The sequence below is a fragment of the Marmota marmota genome, unplaced genomic scaffold (genome assembly GCF_001458135.2).
Source record: "Marmota marmota marmota unplaced genomic scaffold, marMar, whole genome shotgun sequence".
Classification (NCBI taxonomy): Eukaryota; Metazoa; Chordata; class Mammalia; order Rodentia; family Sciuridae; genus Marmota; species Marmota marmota.
The window spans coordinates 10,218,467-10,236,772 of NW_026000153.1; the positions used below are offsets into that span (position 1 = coordinate 10,218,467).

The following is an 18,306-nucleotide window of genomic DNA, read 5'->3' on the forward strand; positions in this document are numbered from 1 at the left end:
CCCCGCCCCGCAACCCCAAGATGTCCATGTCCTAATCCTTATGACCTGTGAATGTGACTTTCCATAGTGAAAAAAGCTATTCTATAGCCAGGCATGGTAGTGTACACTGTAATCTCAGTGGCTCAGGAGGCTGAGGCAGGAGGATGGTGGGTTCAAAGCCAGCCTCAGCAATTTAGTGAGGCTGTAACCAACCTAGTGAGACCCCATCTCAAAATGAAAATAAAAAAGGGCTGGAGATGTGGCTCAGTGGGTAAGTGCCTTTGGATTCAATCCCTGGTACCAAACATAAATAAATAAATAGATAGATAAATAAAAATAAATAATAATAATAATAAAAACATTTTGTAGATGTGATGAAGTTAAGGATTTATCATGTAGATATTATCCTTGATAATATGAGTTATCCTTCTTTCAAGAGTCTTCATCAAAGGGAGGCAAGAGCGTCAGTCAGAGAAGGAGATGAAGTGACATCAGGTGGGCCAGAGCCAAGAGAGATTTGAAGGTGCTACACCAATGGCTTTGAATGGGGATGAAGGGGCCATGAGCCAAGTAAGCAAGACTACTACTACTAGAATCTGCAAAAGGCAGGGAAATAGATTTCCTCCCCCGCCACAGCCTCCATGAGGAACACAGTTCTGCCCACAACTTGATTTTTGCTCAGTGAAGTGAAATTCAGACTTCTCATCTCTAGAACTGTAAGCTGATTAATGCATGCTGTTTTAAACTACTAAGTTTTCATGGTAATTTTTTTAGAGCAGCAACAGGAAACTGAAACAATATAAACAACGCTACAATTAGACTTAGAAACAGGGGTTGATGGGAAAAGTCAAAGGAATTTGTTTCAGGCTTTGATTCTTGAGATGGAGCACTGGCTCATGGTTCTCTGACTAGCTAATGAAGTATACAAAAGAGTTTTTGTTTTTGTCAGTCCGGTGGGTCCCTCTCAGCGGTTGTTGTTTGTTTGAGATTTTTATGGGACAAAATGGGCATGCTGGTGGAGCTTTGCTGACATGTTTGGCTATCTGTGTGTAAAATTACAGTTGAGTTTTATTTTATCACTTGGAAACAGAAACCCATATGTAGCCATAACATGCAGGTTCTCAGGGCAGAAAGCTTCCAGGATCTGCACAGATTATAAAGCCTGTGGTGGTCTCAGTGCACAATTCTACTACTCTGCTTTATTCACAGCTCCAATTCACCCTGCTTCTCCCTGACCTCCTACCTTCCCAAGCCCCAAGAAAAGATGCCTGCAGCCACCAGTGAGGTGGACTGGGCCTGGTTCTTCCCTCAGTGGGAAGTGCTCCCCATGGAAAATGGGCTTCATTCTTCAAAACACATGTCTCGAGAACATGTTGGGAGCTATGCTGTGTGCTGACTGCTGGGGGGGGACTAACATTATACACAAACCTCAGTCCTGCTTGCTGGGAGCTCCTGCTAATGAGACATTTTGCAAAGTAGAATGCCTTGGACAGCATCCTCATGGACATTTGAAAGACGTTAGAAATGCATGCTCCTGGTCGATGGTTTGAGGAAACACTAGTCTGGTATTCTTCTCACCTAGGAGTACCTTCAAATCCCCAGGATACATGTGGCAACGTCTGAAGGCATGTTTGGTTGTTACAACCAGGGCATGAAGGATGCTACTGGTACATAGTAGGTAGGGATCAGGGATGCTGCTCTACATCTTGCAATGCATAGGACAGTCCCCACAGCAAGAAATGAGCAGATCCCAAATGTCAGTAATTTGAAATTTGAGAAATACTGATCTAATGGGTAAGTCTGATACCTACACATAAATTCTTACACCACAGTGGTATATGCATTCACAAATATATCCCACTGTCATTGCATGTTGTTATGTACATCATAAATACATTTTGGTCAACCGTGGTGGTCTGCATGTATTGCCTAGTGATATTGTAGCCATCTTAGTTTGTCTAAGTACACTCAGTGATGTTCAAACAACAAGGATATTGCTGAATAATTTATTTCTCAGAATGTGGCCTCCTTGTTAAGCAGTACTTGGCTGTGTATGTGTGTAGCACCTATTTGTTCCTCTTTTTTCTCATCTTTCTATATATTATATATAGAGAGATGATATATATATGTTTTATATATAATATATAATATATATACAATATATACATAATATACACACACACAAGTATATGTGTGTGTATTCACACACACGTATATTTGCATATGTATCCTTTTCCAAGAACTCCATGAGTTATTCTGACCCAGGCTAGATTGGGAATCCTGATGGTAACGAGGAGCCATTACAGGTTTTCAGGCATGAACATGGTACATCCTTGTTTGTGGATTCAAAAGCAAAGTCTTTCAATTGAATTGCAGAAGAGATAAAGGGCCTTGTTGGTGGGTTATCAGTTAGGTATGGGGATGGATGATAATCACCTTTAACAGCTCCCTGAGAGAAGCCTCCAACTTTCAGATTTCCACATTAGGAATGTCTAATTTCAGAGGGAAGAACAGAAAAGAAGCGGGGTGGGAGGGAAAATGAGACAAGTAAAAAGCCCTAGGGGCAAATAAAGTGAATGCATGATTTGGATTTTCATCTCAGTATAACAAAATGTAGATACTACATTGTATCTAAACCATTTGCATCTAAGAAGCAGATATAATGCTGTAACCAGAATCTATGGGAAGATATAAGAAATGGCTCAAAGGGGAAGAAGTTCTGACCATCAAGTTGATAATACTTCATATTATTATCACCTAAGAAGCTGTGCAGCCATTGGGAGGCCATAACTGATGGAAAGGACTCCACTTTGACGTTAGGACTGAATCTGCATTTTGACCCTGCCACTTAATTTTTGGGAGGCATGTTTTCTGAGCAAGTTTCCTAAGGTTTAGTGCCTCAGCTTCTACTCTAGGGGTAGGATAGGCAGCACACAGGATCTTTGGGAGACGTGTTAAAATGACAAAAGTATCTAGGGCCTCCAACAACCTGGGCTTGACATCCACTTCTTGTTCCTAGGGAGTCTTCTGTCCCCTTGGCCGCTCTACTTCTGCTGCCTCAGTTCAGCAGCTCAATGGCCTCCTTCACTTCCCACTTTGATTTTCAGGTTTTTTTTTTTTTTTTTCTGTTCTGTGCTGGTCAAGAATGGGAAAATCCAAGTAACAAGACTGGAAATAAGTGTCATGCTCTGAAAGTTTAGTGAAATAAAGTTCTAGGCCAAAAAGAAGAATGGCTAAGGACTTCTACTTCTTTTTGTGATTCTCTTTGGACCCAATTTTTAATTCGGAGTGGTTGCTCTGCTCGCAAGTCGGCTTTGAACCTTTGGTTGTGGTAATATAAGAATAAGGGGCCACTCAGGAATCCTTCCCACTTGAGATGTATTTCTTTCCTACATATCCCCTCCAGGCTCTCTCTCCCTTCTTCCTACCATCTTCTCAGAATAAACGAAGAACTCTATTCTTTTAAAACAACTGGGTATAAGAAAACATCTCTGTAGAATGTGGTAGCCTGTAGCATTGTTTAGCAATGAATCAGCTCCACCACATTCTAGAGTTTTTTGGGAACTGTTTAGCAACTCTGCTCCCAGCCTCCTGTTAGGAGCCAGGCTGTGCATCCTGATCAAGGGATCAGTGCCATGTCTCATGCTACAGGACAGTTTCCAGCCCTCATTCTCAGTGGGTCCACAGGGGTTGGAGAAGCATTCCACATGCACATGGCTGTGGTTTTAGCATCTTGCACTCATCACACTATTTAGGAAGACAGATTTTTATTATGCAGCAAAATTGCTGCTCTAGGGTAAACTTTGACACAAAGCAATTGTGTACTTGACTGAATCAGCTAAAACAAAATAAGAGCACAGAAAATATGCCTGAGATAGATTTCAGACTTTTGTTTTAAAAACAGCTACTGTCAAGAGAAGTACTTGGATGTGCAATTATAATAAATGACCTTTGCTCGAGAACAAACTTGCCTTTCTAAGGAAAAGCAAAATAGTGAAAATCAGAACACTCAAATATTATGAAAGTTTCTAGCACATTCTTTTACTTGACAACCAGATAAGAATAGAGTAGTTTGTCTCTATGTATTTTAACCATCATGCAATGTTTGAACATTTAATACAATGTTAGATTTTTAATTATGTTGGTCGGACTTGTACCAGTTTTACATTTTGAAGTTGAATGTTGCTTTGGGCATCTCAGCATCCACAACGTTTAGTAATACTTGAAATGTGCACAATGCAAGGTGAGACTGTGCAAACCCTAAGGAGATACAAAGATAAATCTGGGATGCAGACTCTCCAGAGCCATGTCCTCAGCATTCTATAAAGGGGTCTGGAAAACACCCAGATTCTGGAGCTCATTGTGTGTGACAGCTCCACTTTTGATTCACTAAGTTTTTATTGAGGTGTTCTTTAAACTTTCACTCTCCTGAAGGATATGAGGCAGATAGGACTGGTTCTTGCCTTCAAGACAGTGTAGCTGGGAGATAAATCTAATTTCATCTTGTAGGATTAAGCATTTATGTATGTACCGAAAATTATGTATGTGTCCAATATACAGGGGCATAGAGGAGAAGGGAGGTGATACGGAAAGGCGAAGGAGGTTCCAGGAAAATGAAGGGCTCAGGAAAACTTCACAGGTGGAAAGATTCTTGATATTGACTTTGAATGAAGCAGAATTTTTATAGGGGTCAGTGATGGAGGTCAGAGGGGAAAAAAGGTGTGTATAAAGAAGATGGAAGGTGGGATGTATTGGAGGGCAATAAAGAAATAAGATAACTCTGGAATCTTCACTTGATGTTGGAGTTGTGATGGAGGCAGATTGGAGAGATTATTGGGTGTCTTGACAAAGTACACTTATGATGTAATAAAGGTCTATTGTGCAGTACCAAAATACAATTTATTTCTTGCTTATTTCAGTTCATTACAGGGATCTTGAGGGTAGATATCGATAGGGTGACCCAGGGAACTAGGCCTTTTCTTTATTCCATTCAGTAGGTCAACTCTTAAGAGAATAAATGAGAGCATGGAGGATTGTGTGTGAAGAATTTCTCTTGGGTAGGCTTGTGGGTGTGTTATATTAGTACCCTCTACCTCCCATTGATCAGAACTCAGTCATAGGGTCACACTTACCTGCAAGGGAGTGTGGGAAATGTAGTATAGCTCTTTGAGAGAAAAAAGAAGTAGATTTTGGTGTGCATACATCAACTATTACACCCCACTACACTGACTTTTAGCCTGAGCAGGTCGAACCTTATCCTGAAGGCAGTTGTGAGTGGTGAAGCTAAGCAGGAATGGGGGGTGTGCTCACTGGTAATGGAAGCTCCTTTAAGGCGAGTGATTTCTGTGTATTATATTCATTGCTATATCCCTAACATATTATGATGGCCCCAAAGAAATATTTGACAAGATAATGGAATGGTGGATAGATATTGGAAAGGAGTCCTGGACATATGGAACATTCCAGGAGGGATTACTGGAAGAGAGTGGAGTCAGACAAGCCAATCAGAGAGCTCTTGTGACAATCTCACAGAGCCTGAGTTAGTGTGGTTACAGTAGGAATTTGTTCATTTTTAGAACCAGAAATGTTTACTCCTGTTATTTTAACCCTCTTGGTTCACAGCATAGCCACAGACTGTCGTTTAACCAGAGTCCCTGCTGAGTTGAAATCATAGAGGCAGGTTGTAAGCTGTGACTGTGTTCCTAGGAAGGGCTTGCACTTTCTTTGGAGGCATTAATTGGAATGCTGCCTCGGGACTTGGGCTGTGCCACAATACTGCAACCCAAACAAAATAAAACTTGACTAAACCAGCAAACCCAGATTGGAGTTCAAGTTACTTTAACGACTCTCGGGAAACACAAACTGCAGTTGTATTATGTATGCAAAATTTGCTCTTTGACCTCATGGTAAGGAGAATTACTGGAGTACACATGTTCTTTTGCCAGCTTTCCAAAGTGTTGGATAAGTTAACTCTTTTGCAATTATGCAATGTTTTTCAAATTTTAATTTTAAAATATGCTTGAAAAATAGATGCTGATCCAACAAGAACAGAATACATGGGTGAAAAGAAAGTGTTCTCTGTACACCTAAGAGAAACCAGCACACAGGCAAGCTTGTGTGGCTGGAAGCTTCAGGATTTAGGAAGTTGCTTGCAGATGAAATTCTTTGAAATTAAAAGTGAAGGGCAGCGCCATCCTGTCCTCCCTCTGGATATGACTTTTGTGTTTTATGTATAAGCTTGAGCCCATCTCAGGGGCTTGCCCGGATTCAGGTCACCCACCTCTGAAGTCTGATGACAGGCCCTTAACTTTAGGATCATGTAGGGTTGAGTGAGAAATCTCAGAATAGCTTGGGATTTGGGGGAGACTTTTAATGATTCTTGCTGATCGGGAAATAATGTAAAAACAACAGATGAGCTTTTTGTGGTATTTTCACATGTTCTCCATTGGTTTGGGGAAGAATCCAACATTAAAGAGGTTTCAAAATAACACATATTTAAAAAGACATATAACATGCCCTCTCTTTTTTATTCCTCACCACCAAAAAATAAACGAGTAATTAAAATAGCAAAAGCAGAAACAGAGGTGACAGCAGTTTGCCAGGATGAAAATGAATAGGATCCCCAAGGCCAAAGCTAATGCCTGCTACTCATGCAGAAGGTGTGAGGAAATGTCTAACGTTGGGGTCATTCCCTTGATGGACCTAAGGCTCTTTGAGCCTCAAGTTCCTCTTTTCCTGAGGTCCCCTGAGATATAAATTATCCACTCATGACAATGGATACCTGAAAGTCCACTAGTTTGATTTCTAGCTCAAATCCTGGACAAGCCAATCCACTGAAATTCTATTAGTCTTACAATTTGTTTATCGAATTTTCATATTTTCTTTAAAAAAAGAAAACTTATAAATGAAGTTCATAGTAATTCATATTGCAAGGAATAGGTGTCAATCAGCCTTGCAGGTTTGTTATATATAAATTAACTGGAAAGTATTTTTTTTCCTCTGCCCCAGCTTTCTGAATAAGCAGTTAAAATTTGCTGAGGCTGGAAAAGCATGTTCTCCTCTAAGGGACAAGAAGGGCAAAAGGATGCATCTTGCATTCCAGAGAGAGAAGAGATACTTCTAGGCAGAGAAAGCAGGGAAGCCAAGGATAATGAAGGGGTGTCAGAAGTAAAGGGTGCTGAGGAACAGAAAGGGTCAACAATGAGAATGAGAAAGTAGGAAAAATATTCAAAGGTTCGAAAAGTTCTTCCATGAGCTTCTAAGGCTCTTTCCATTCGTCCAATATTAATCATCATAACCTTACCATCAGTTAATGGAAACAGATTTGATTAGCTGGAATCCAGGGAGATGGTTCTACTAAACAATGTTCAGAGCCATCAATTTTCAGCAGATTGGCCACATCTTCTAGTTGGACCCTCAGTGAGCCATCCCGGTGACACCTTCAAGCTGTGGCAGACAGTGAGGTATTCCTGCAGGGAGATGTCTGCAGGAACTGCAGAAAGTTGGGAGTCAGAAAGAGGAGGAAAAGGCTCAATAAATACAGAGGGTTCCTTTGCTTGCAGGGGAATGAGTGGTAAGAAGGGTACTGACCTTTAGGGTGGCCCACTCATCCTAGTTTGCATGAAATTTTCCTGGTTTTAAGATTGAAAGTCTCCAATTCTAGGCAAACTGAGATGGTTTGTTTGTTAGACCCACCTGAAGCTGGTCTTGAGAAGGGAAAAAATGAAGAAAGGTGGTAGTGGGCGGGGCTGAGGGAGGTGATGCCATTTGGAATCATCTCTTGGGAGGCAGTCTTTTTGCATCTGCAGTTCATAGAGCCTATGGAGAAGATAAAAGGATGCTTGGGAGGAATTACATGGACCTGAGCAGTCACCCCAGGTACCCAATAATAGGGAAGGGCCTTAGGTTTGCTCCAGATATCTTGGTTGTACAATCTATATGCACTGACTTTTCTAAATGTGCTTTTTTTCTCTTTCTCTTTTCTTAGGGAGGCAGGACACAGTGCGTGAGAGAAGTCTGTCCCATTCTCTCTTGTCCCCAGCACCTTAGTCACACACCCCCAGGACAGTGCTGCCCCAAATGTTTGGGTGAGTGACTATTTTCAGGTCAAAAAACAATGCAATTTTTTTCCAGAGTTTCGACTGAGTATTGATACAGATTGTTATTTGGGGTTCTTGGGGTTCTGAAGTTGTCTTGTTCATGGTTTGTTAGAGACAATGGCTCCTTCTAATCTCCTGAGTAGAAGGTGTAAACAGGGGTTGGCTCTCATCTGAGGCTGCCAAAGAGGCTGCTCTTATCTTTCCTTATATTTGGAACCCAGTACACCAGACCACCTGGGACCTTGTCCCATGTGGTGAGAACAGTACTGAAGAAGCTCTCTTTAATTGGGCCTTATGATTATTGGTAGGAACATACTTTCAGAGCATTTGAAGTAAATGTATGGAAGAATGTAGACTGGTGTTGTCTGCAGAAGCCAAAGCTCAGGGGAGGATAGTGTGCCAGAAAATGAGAGATTTGGAAGAGAAAAATGAATAATAGTCAAAAAGGAGAAAGTTCAAGCATTTTCTTATTGAGCATTTGGTGTGTACCAACCTAGGCAACATACAAGGGACATTTTATGTGCTTTTCCCTCATTTAATCTTTCCAAGAAGCTGTGAAATATAGTTTCTAAAAATAGAACTCCTGTGTGTCATGTGGGAGTTATTATCAATTTTATTGTACAGAGAAGGAAGTATTCCTTTAGAATCTCTAGGGATCCTTGGTGGGGGGGGCTAACTTTGTCCCTAATCACCTCTGGGTTTGTGTTCATGTTCCTGATGTTCCTCTTGATCTCGCTTCCATTTTCTTTTTTATAAATTTTTTATACCATTTTTTCTTTCAGAGACCCCCCTGTTCCCAGTTTTTTCACATCTTATGATGCCATTGAATCGAAGATTGTTTAACATATTTTATTGAGGTTTGAATCCAACAAGGATGATTATTCAAAGAATAATCTATAAAGAATCATGAGAACACCATGAAATGAAATATTAAGTCCCCTTGTTCTAAAAAGGTCTTAATTATTTTGATTTTGGGAAAATTTTACTGATTGTCATTTCTGTTTGGGCTCCAGTCTCTTGTTAGTTACCATTCACATCCTCTCCTTGAGTCTTCTTTCTTTCATAATTTGCTTTCTCCAACTCCAAAGCCTCCTGATGATTTCTTTCTATCATTCACAGATTACTAGAGCCATACTCCAAAGTCTATTCTCTTTTTATAATCAAATTGGCAAATGGAGATATTTTATTAAATTAAGATAGTTTTCTCCTCTTTGAGGGATTCCACTGTAATTTTATCTAATAACATTTACCTGTCTGATACGTGAGAAAACACTTTTGGAGTAAATTTGAAATAATTAGAAGAACAAAAAGAACTGTTTAGACACACCAGGTAAAAGGCATTTCCATATGCATATGTGCTTTCTGGGTTGCCAATGTGTATTTGTGCTCCTGGAGTTAAATTAGCTAGTTCAGTGTGATAGAAGTCACCTGGCTGAGGATCATGGCAGAAGTACTGTTCGAGCTAAGCAGAAAAGCCATCATAAAGGAAGTGGTGTTTGGACCAGGCAGGCCTCAAAGATAAGTAGGCTTGATTAAGGCTTTGAAGCTGATTCTCTGGGCATGCTAAGTCAACTTAGAAGTTTCCCACATGAGCAATGGTTGTTGTATTGAATGCAGATTTTTCTGATCATTTGTGGTTTTAAGATGGACTACAAAAGGAACAGTGAGTTTTGGGAAACTTGAAAAATCACAATTCCCTCAAATGAGAGCTTTTTTGGTTAGGCTAAACCACAGAGGAATGATGTGGCAATGGCATAAATCAGGCTGTCCAAGGAGACACAGAACCACTCCCTGGAATGTTTTATCTTAAGTTGGGCCGTGATGAATTTGGGATTAAGGTAGGATTTCGTGTTCTTTGATGATGAACTGAAACATATACACACAACAAAAGACAGAAGGAAAAAAGTAAACACGAGGATGCTTTGTAAATGCTGAAATCTTCGTCTAATTATTTGACTGGTTGGGTATTGATTTGCTCTTATATTTTCCCCTGACCAGGATTTCTGCACATGACATATCTCTACCTCTTGCATTACAACATTCTTTTTCTTGATTTTCTCAGTTTTAATGAGTGGTTTTGTCGGAGATCAGCATATACAGAGTAGTACCCAGTGCTCATCTCAGGGTGACCCAACCCATATATTTGAATTATATCACCATTAATAATAATAATTGTTAACATCTACCATTTATTGGGTATATTAATGAGTGCCAGGCACTGTGCTAAGAGCTTTATATTCATAGTTATAGGTTAAATTTATATTTTAGTGATGAATAATTTAAGCCATTGGTTTTGTTTGTTCAGGAGGATGAAAACATTGAAGAATCTGTTTGTGCAATCAATTGACAGATTGACCCATCAATAGATCCATTCACCCATTCATCCAGCCATCTGTCTACCTGTTCAACAATATTGAGCACAGTAGTGATAGCGCAACCACTAGTCTGTGGGAAAAGAGGAAGGGCCATTTGTTCTAAGAGGTAGCCAACCTCTGGGGAGGGAACATGGACCTCAGCCATGAAAAAGATGCATTTTGATTGGTAGAGATGAAAGCTTCTTCACAGTGGATCGTATCTAGTCTTTTGCCTTTTGCCAAAGAGGATTCGAGGTTGCTTACAAAGTACCTGAAGCACACACAGAGAAAAGATAGGCAAAAGACAAGTCTGGTGATTAAAATTTTAAAAATTCTTCAACTGAAGCAGATCTATTTTAACTTCTTAATGGACAGAAATATATCTGGTGGATAGTTTAAAAGAGAATAATGCTTAAATTTATGAAAAATAATTTCACCATCCTTTGTGCACTAAACACAAATATAAAACTTTCCAGGGATATTTTTTATAATTTCCTAAAATTAAGGTGTGTTTTGACAGAAGGAATTATAATGGGATGGGCCAAATCCATGGGACTCGGGATACATAGCTTTCTGACTTTTTTTTTTTGGCTAACTCTGGAGGAATTCTCTGGAGGAATATTTAAGGAAAAGTTGAATTTTGTATTTTGAAGGCAACCCTCACATTTAGTATATAAGTTCTCAGGAAGTTCAAGGGATTCATGACTTCTGTGTGCACATAAGTATGCCTGTGTTAATTGGAATATTGGCAATGCAATGATTATACTAAATTTTGTCTAACTGTGGAAGAGTTTTCATTGTATACTTTAGTATGAGCACTGCAGATGGAAGTGGTAATATGACACAGTGGTGTTGTTGATGCCATTTTATTAGTGATGTTAGTGAGGACAGGAGAAATAACACTCCAGGTCATAAGGGAGTCCATATGTGGGGACCTGAATTATAATGCACTAGTCATCTTTCGAAGGCTAACGCATTTATTTCTTATAGTGAGAACCAAACTAATTATTTAGCTGTTCTGCATTATACTTTAGCATCTTGGCCTTTGGGTTGAGTCTCATAAGAAGCTGGCTTTTTTTTTTTTTAATTTTAAACTCCCACTAATGGTATTTTCAACAAAACTGATTCTGAGAATAGTACTTAGTATGTATTTATGTATGCATTTTCAGCATTTTATTGGACTTGCTGATAGATATTGCTGCTAATCTATTTTTTTAATAAAGAGAAAGAGGACTGTGAATTTAAATTTGATGAGTGAATGTGATTGTTGTTTTCTTAGTCTTAAATTAAAGTAACATTTTAGAGATCATCTTGATGTGCTTTAGGGAATAGATACTCAAATGTTGAAAGAAAGGAGGAATTGGATTTTACTCCTTATTTAGGATTGCTTTTTGGGTCCTTTTCATTGTCAGTCCAATCTTCATATCAGGGAGAAACCAAAATAATTCTGCAGAGACACTATGCCCATGAAGGTTGGGACACTTGGCCTGTGGACATTGAGTCCTGCCTCTGTGCACCTTTTGATTGAGATTTGCCTTTTATGCCTTTGTGTCCTCTCTTAACTGAGAGTCTGTGATAATCTGTTCAGACTGCTACAGTAACCTTCCATCAGCTGGGTAGCTTTCAAGCAGCATAAATATTTTTACCACAGTTCTGCAGGCTGGGAAGTCCAAGATCAAGGAGCCCACAGATTGTGTCTGGGTAAGGGCCCACTTTTGGCTCATAATTGATGCCTTTTTGCTGTGTCCTCACATGGTAGAAGGGATAAGGGGTCCTTCTTAGGCTTCTTTTATAAGACTACTAATGCCATTCATGAAAGCTTCACCCTCATGACCTCATCATCTCTCAAAATCCCACCTCTGAATATCAGCACATTGTGCTTGGGTTTCAAGATTTGAGTTTTGTGGGGACATGAATGTTTAGACCCTAACAGGTGCTATTTAATTAGTTATTTTTGCTAGTTCTAGTCCTTGAGATACCTTGACTGTGTCCACATCTGTCTACCCTCCTGCTAATATCTAATTTGGGGGATACTTGTTCTTTAAGAAGTAGCTCAGGCATCACATCCTCCAAGAAGTCTTATGTGAGCTCCCTTTCCCCACAGTTCCCATGTTGGCTTCTTTCTAGAACTTACCATGTTGTTGGAATGAAATGATATTATGTGTGTTCTGCTTCCTAGTGGACTATAAGCCCAATGAGGGCTGCTTGTATCTAAGACATCTTGGTTCTCGATGAAGAACATGTAATAATGATTTGTCAGACTTGCCAGGTTCATTGTGGAATCAGGCTTTTAAACAATGACTCTCTAAATAAATGATTCCGGGGGATCTCCTGGGCACATCTGACCTACGTCTCTATTTTTGAGCACCAGTTTTACCTGATCTTATGAGAGTGTTTAACAGTTCTGTGATCTAATTGTTTATGACAAAATAAGACATCCCTGGCTTCTGGCTTCCTTACCTTGTACTCTTGCTTCCCTCCAGGTCAGAGAAAAGTGTTCGACCTTCCTTTTGGGAGCTGCCTCTTTCGAAGTGATGTTTATGACAATGGATCCTCTTTTCTGTATGACAACTGTACAGCATGCACCTGTAAGGTAAGACTGTTGGGAGGGGCCATGGCATATAGATAGACATTTGGGTTTTCAGTGTCAAAGCCAAGGCAATGGTGTTTTATTTATAGGGGGTGGGGCATTACTGGTGCCATTTTAGAAGTAAAATTATGCTCAAGGTCACAAGGAAGTTCATACAGAGGTCCCACTTTAAATTCACTGTCATCTTCTGAGGATCAACAAGTTAGCTCTTGGTGGTGAGAGCCACACTTTGAAGGGCTATCCTGAGGATTCTCTAAAGTCAGACAGATACTTGTGGCAGTGTTCTCTGGCTCTAATTATCCAAAATTAATTCTGCAACATATCTGCAAATGAAAATGGCTTTAATCACATTCAAGAGAACAAAAGCATACATTTACAGTTCACCACAGAGATAAACCTGGCAGTTTGGAAAGAATATTCATGTGTTGTTCATTGTACCATGTCTTACTTAAGCCTCTGCTCACTCTTCTCAAAAGGAAACTGGAAGTTTAATTCAAAGTAAAGAAAGAATTCCACAGCTTCAGAATTCTAAAGGGACATGCATCACATATTCATAACCTGTTCTTCTGCAGTGTATTTTATTTGAAACCAAGAAGAGAAATATTTATCATGGAGGGCTTTAGGATCATTCATTAGTTAGTTAACACATACATCTGTGTGATACAAGTTTGAATAATATATTTTGGTGGTGAGGGCTGCTGTTGTTTTATTTTTAATAGCTAAAGAGCTAGAGACGGAAAACACGAGCTTTGCTAAATGTTGGTATGAGTCAATAGGTAGGATTAGAGTTTAGAAGTTCTTTTATTAAGGGAAATTGCATGGAAATGGAAGGAGACCCTCAGAGCTATACAAAAGTACATACAAGAGGAAGTGAGNGGAGGGGAGGGGGGATAGTAGAGGATAGGAAAGGCAGCAGAACACAACAGACACTTGTATGGCAATATGTAAATCAATGGATGTGTAACTGATGTGATTCTGCAATCTGTATATGGGGTAAAAATGGCAGCTCATAACCCACTTGAATCAAAGTGTGAAATATGATATATCAAGAACTATGTAATGTTTTGAACAGCCAACAATAAAAAATTAAAAAATAAAAAAAAAAGAAGTTCTTTTATTTAATTTTTTTCTTTTTAGATATACATGACAGTTGAATGCATTTTGGCACATTATACATACATGGAGTATAACTTATTCTAATTAGGATCCTATTCTTGAGGTTGTACATGGAGAGTTACCCTGGTTGTGTGTTAAAATACAAGGACAGGAAAGTTATGTCCGATTAATTCCACTCTTCTTCCTATTCACCTCTCCCTTCCTTCCCTTCATTCCCCTTTGTCTAATCCAATGGACTTCTTGATTACTTGAGACAGGCTTTGTTTGGTAGCATGCACCACTTCAGTGGGGTGGCTGGGTAAGGTCTGCACGCCCTGTTCTCTGACAAAGATTATAAAGAAAACCCCAAGCCTGAGAATATTTCCCTGAGGTGCCTTCCTTCTCCTATGATTTGCATTTTCCTATGCTAAATGTATAGCAGCTCCTCCCATTGGGTTTGTCTTCTGTCCTAAGGACTTTTTTTCCCCACTAGAAACTTCACACATTACAGCTTCCTCTGGGGCAACTGAGCCTTTGCCAAAAGACATCCCATTCCTAACTCTCTCGGTTGCCGGGGAGCCAGGTGTCCCCTGAACAGCACTTTGGGTCTCATGGATTCTGTGAGAGGTAATAGATAATATATCCCAATACACAATAAGAACTGTAATTAATACTTCTTTAAGAGCCTGGCTTATCAGAGTAGTAATTCACAGTTACCTTGAGTGTGTGGATGCTTGAAGAATCAGGCTGCCATCATTGTGGGTAACTGGTATTATTTTCTGTCAGCTTAGAGAGTCCCTCTCCAGCATCTTCATCCAGTGCTTCTCAGATTTCCAGGGCAGGTGCAGAAAACTGTTTCATAATTATTTGAATTTAGTATGGTTTCAGATCTCCCTGCCTTATAATCTGATGATCTCTCTACCCGCAGGCCCTCACATTCTCTAAATCTGATTAGTACACTCTTCACCCACGATAGATCATCTCAGATATCATCTCTTCCAGAGAGGCGTTCCCTTATATCTCTACACTTTTACACTTTCTGTCTGGCACATTTTATTACAACTAATTTGTTTACAAGATTAACTACCCTTTTACATTCTAGGCCTCTTGAGGACAGAAATACATTCATTCGTTTTTGTATTCTTATTGCTTAATCAGTGCTAGGCACACAGTACAGTGGGTGACACCACACACACACACACATACACACACACACACACAGTTGGGAGATTCATAGTGATCTATGCAGGATCTGAGAGCTGGTGAATGCCCTGTTGTTCAAACTAGAAATCAAGACATGTGGTTTGACAAAGAATTAATTTTTTTTCAATTTATAAGTTGGCTTCTAATAATGCCTATGTGTCATTTTACTTTTATATGTACAGTCAGCCTAAGAAGTAATCAGTAGAATAGCATTTTTATTTAAAAAAAATCAAACCATGTTCTTTTACATTATAGATATAAGTCAGTATCCTCCAGAGGCTAAATGGCCTGGTCAAGGTCATGTCTTTTACAGTAGAGCTCTAGAACCCAGGTCCAGTTTTGGAATTATTTATTCAGTTTCTTCATGAACATAGAACACATGTGAGCACTTTCATCTTGAAGTGGTATGTTGGCTCTTAATTTTTACTCTTTGATCAAAGATGTCTGTTTTTATGTTCAATGCTAAATGGTGACATAAAGCCAAGGAATAGACTCAAGAAAGCTCTGTTAATGCAGAATGTGAAAGAGGAAGAAGGCAAGGAGGAAGCTGGCTGGCTCTTGGTGAACGGAGCTTTCTTGCCAACATACTGGCTGGAGTAAATCAGTTTCTTGAGCACAAGGTACAAACCATTGGAAGTTAGGAGTATGTGCCAAATGCTCCACAGCGCCCTCATAGTCCAGGTCAGATATTAATCAACAGGTAGCATTTTGAAGTGAATTAAAGATTTATTGCAACACATTAAAAATGGTACCTACAGAATAAGTTTTAGAGGAGTTAGTTGTGCGTTGTTAAGGGAAGGCCAAGTAGGATGCTTGGTAGAGGTGAAAGTCATTTGTAATTTCTAATTTGCCTTTGGGCCCCCAGGACTCTACAGTGGTATGTAAGAAGAAGTGCTCTCCCCCTGGTAGCTGTGACAAAGCCAAGGAGGCCTGCTGTGAAGAGTGCCTTCTTCGAGTGCCTCCAGAAGATGTTAAAATGTGCAAGTTTGGAAACAAGATTTTCCGGGTATGTATGTCATGAGCCAACTTTATGGGAATTATTGTACTATCTTGGCTATTAAAAAGCTTCAGACATCATACATATTGAATTATTCTATAATTTGTTTATACATATACATACATCTGTGTATATACAGTGCATTCATTTCTATTGCACTATCATACATACACATATATACACTTAGAATTAAGTGTACATAGTAGAAGAGGATCAACTGTTCAAAAATTATTTGCCTTTGGCTTTATTTTTACTGGAATATTTCAAACTCATAGTGCATTATTGCCCATGCAAAGGTGATCAGCCAGTGATTGGGGCTGAGCGGAACATGTCCCATGGATGGTGTCCTTGGGGTGTACAAATGTCTGGGAGCATCTCATTCAGCTGGGTATACTCAGGGCCCCTTGTTAAGATGATGACCCTAGTCCACACCCTGATGGATCTTCAGTCTGGTGCTTTTAGAAGTGTTTCAAAAATACTCTTTTACAAAGAGAAGTTTTCTTATCTGTAAGATATTTAGGTGAGGACACTGATGGGGTAGGTGACTAGCACTATAGTTGAGCAAAGGGGAGAGGCCTACCCCAGCTGAACTCAGAGGGTTGTCTGTTGGCCATTTGATACCCCCTCAGGTATGCTTGATGTTACTTTTTGATGGCCACAAGTGAAAAGCTGTGCAATGACCTTGTTGGTTTGTTCCAAGGAATTCCCATCTCCCATCTAGTGTCTTTTCCTTAAGGATAGAAGGCATAGCTGTACTCAAAGATGTCACTTCATGGTATGCATGAGAATTGAGAGCCCCAGAGTCAAGTCAGTTGTAGAAGCTCCTCAGGCATGTTGCACTGAGCCAGACTTCTACTACACTGACCTGGTTGGATGGAGAAGTCTTAGTTCTCATGGAATCTGCAAGAAGACATGATGTGTCACACCCAGCAAAGGGGCATGCAGGGTGTGTCGTATTTACACCAGACTGTCAGAATCACTCATTGTCCTCTTTACACAGTCCCCCTTGGCCTCCAGAACACCAAGATAAAATAGATTCACCATCACGATGGTGTTTTGTACAAAATTTTTTCAAGTCATTTTGTAAAAGGTTTTTTGGAATGACTGGGGCCTGAAATAATTTACAGGGTCCCCACATTCTGGAAATGTATACTCAGAGAAGTAGAGGTGTCCTCTAAGACAGAGTCAGTCAAGCCTTTTTCATCTGAAAGGCACCAGAAGGTAGGCTGTCCTTAATATAGCTTTAAAAAGTGAGGAAGAGGAAGAAAAGGAGGCATCACCAAAGATCTGAACTTGTTTTTCTGGATCTACAAGCCCAGGAAGGAATCCTTATTTGTTTTTCCCTCCATTAGGCCTAACTCTGTAGTCTGTGTTTTTTTTTATTTTTTTTTAACCCACAAGCATGGATGCACATATCTACCTGTTCTGCTCTGACTGGGCATTTGGAAACTGGATATTATAAAATTCAGTGAACTGAAGAATTTCCTCTAGTAGCTCCTTTTGTGAGCAAGGGTCTAGTCTAGGAATGTTCCAAAGTGCTACCCAACTTTTTGGCTGGAAAGTGCCAGCCAGGCAAGGTCAAGCTATGCTTGGATATTGGAATCTTTTGTCTGGGCTCTGCTTTTTCAGATGGCTCACTGATCAGATATCAGTAGGCACTGGAGGTCATTTGAATTAACTTCCATTCTTTTCATGTTCACTGTGGTCCGGAACCATGGTACACCTGGGTATAAAGCAACCCCTGCAGACATCTCAATCAACTGCTGGTGCCTTGGATAACTTACACATTTCAATCCTATCAAAAAGAGGAAAATTAGATTTTTTAAAAAATCACATCATGTACAAAAATTCATACTTTGTTGTCTCCTGGGGTAAAACCACACAATGCATGAGGAGCAAGTGCCAGATGCAGACTTAGATGTATAAGAATTCTTTTTATATTTAGGAGGGAGTACACACACACACACACACACACACACACCATACATA

The 18,306-nt window shown here is 39.8% G+C and overlaps 1 protein-coding gene across 5 annotated transcripts in view; it reads left to right on the forward strand.

Annotated features, from left to right (window-relative positions):
* Positions 1–18,306, forward strand: part of Bmper (BMP binding endothelial regulator) — a 245,404-nt gene that overhangs the window by 133,595 nt on the left and 93,503 nt on the right. For all 5 annotated transcript variants that reach the window (XM_048786454.1, XM_048786453.1, XM_015490216.2 and 2 more), the window contains exons 7-9: positions 7,967–8,066; positions 12,916–13,025; positions 16,186–16,326. In XM_048786454.1, coding sequence (XP_048642411.1) covers positions 7,967–8,066; positions 12,916–13,025; positions 16,186–16,326 — 351 coding nt within the window. The remainder of the gene's footprint in view (positions 1–7,966; positions 8,067–12,915; positions 13,026–16,185; positions 16,327–18,306) is intronic.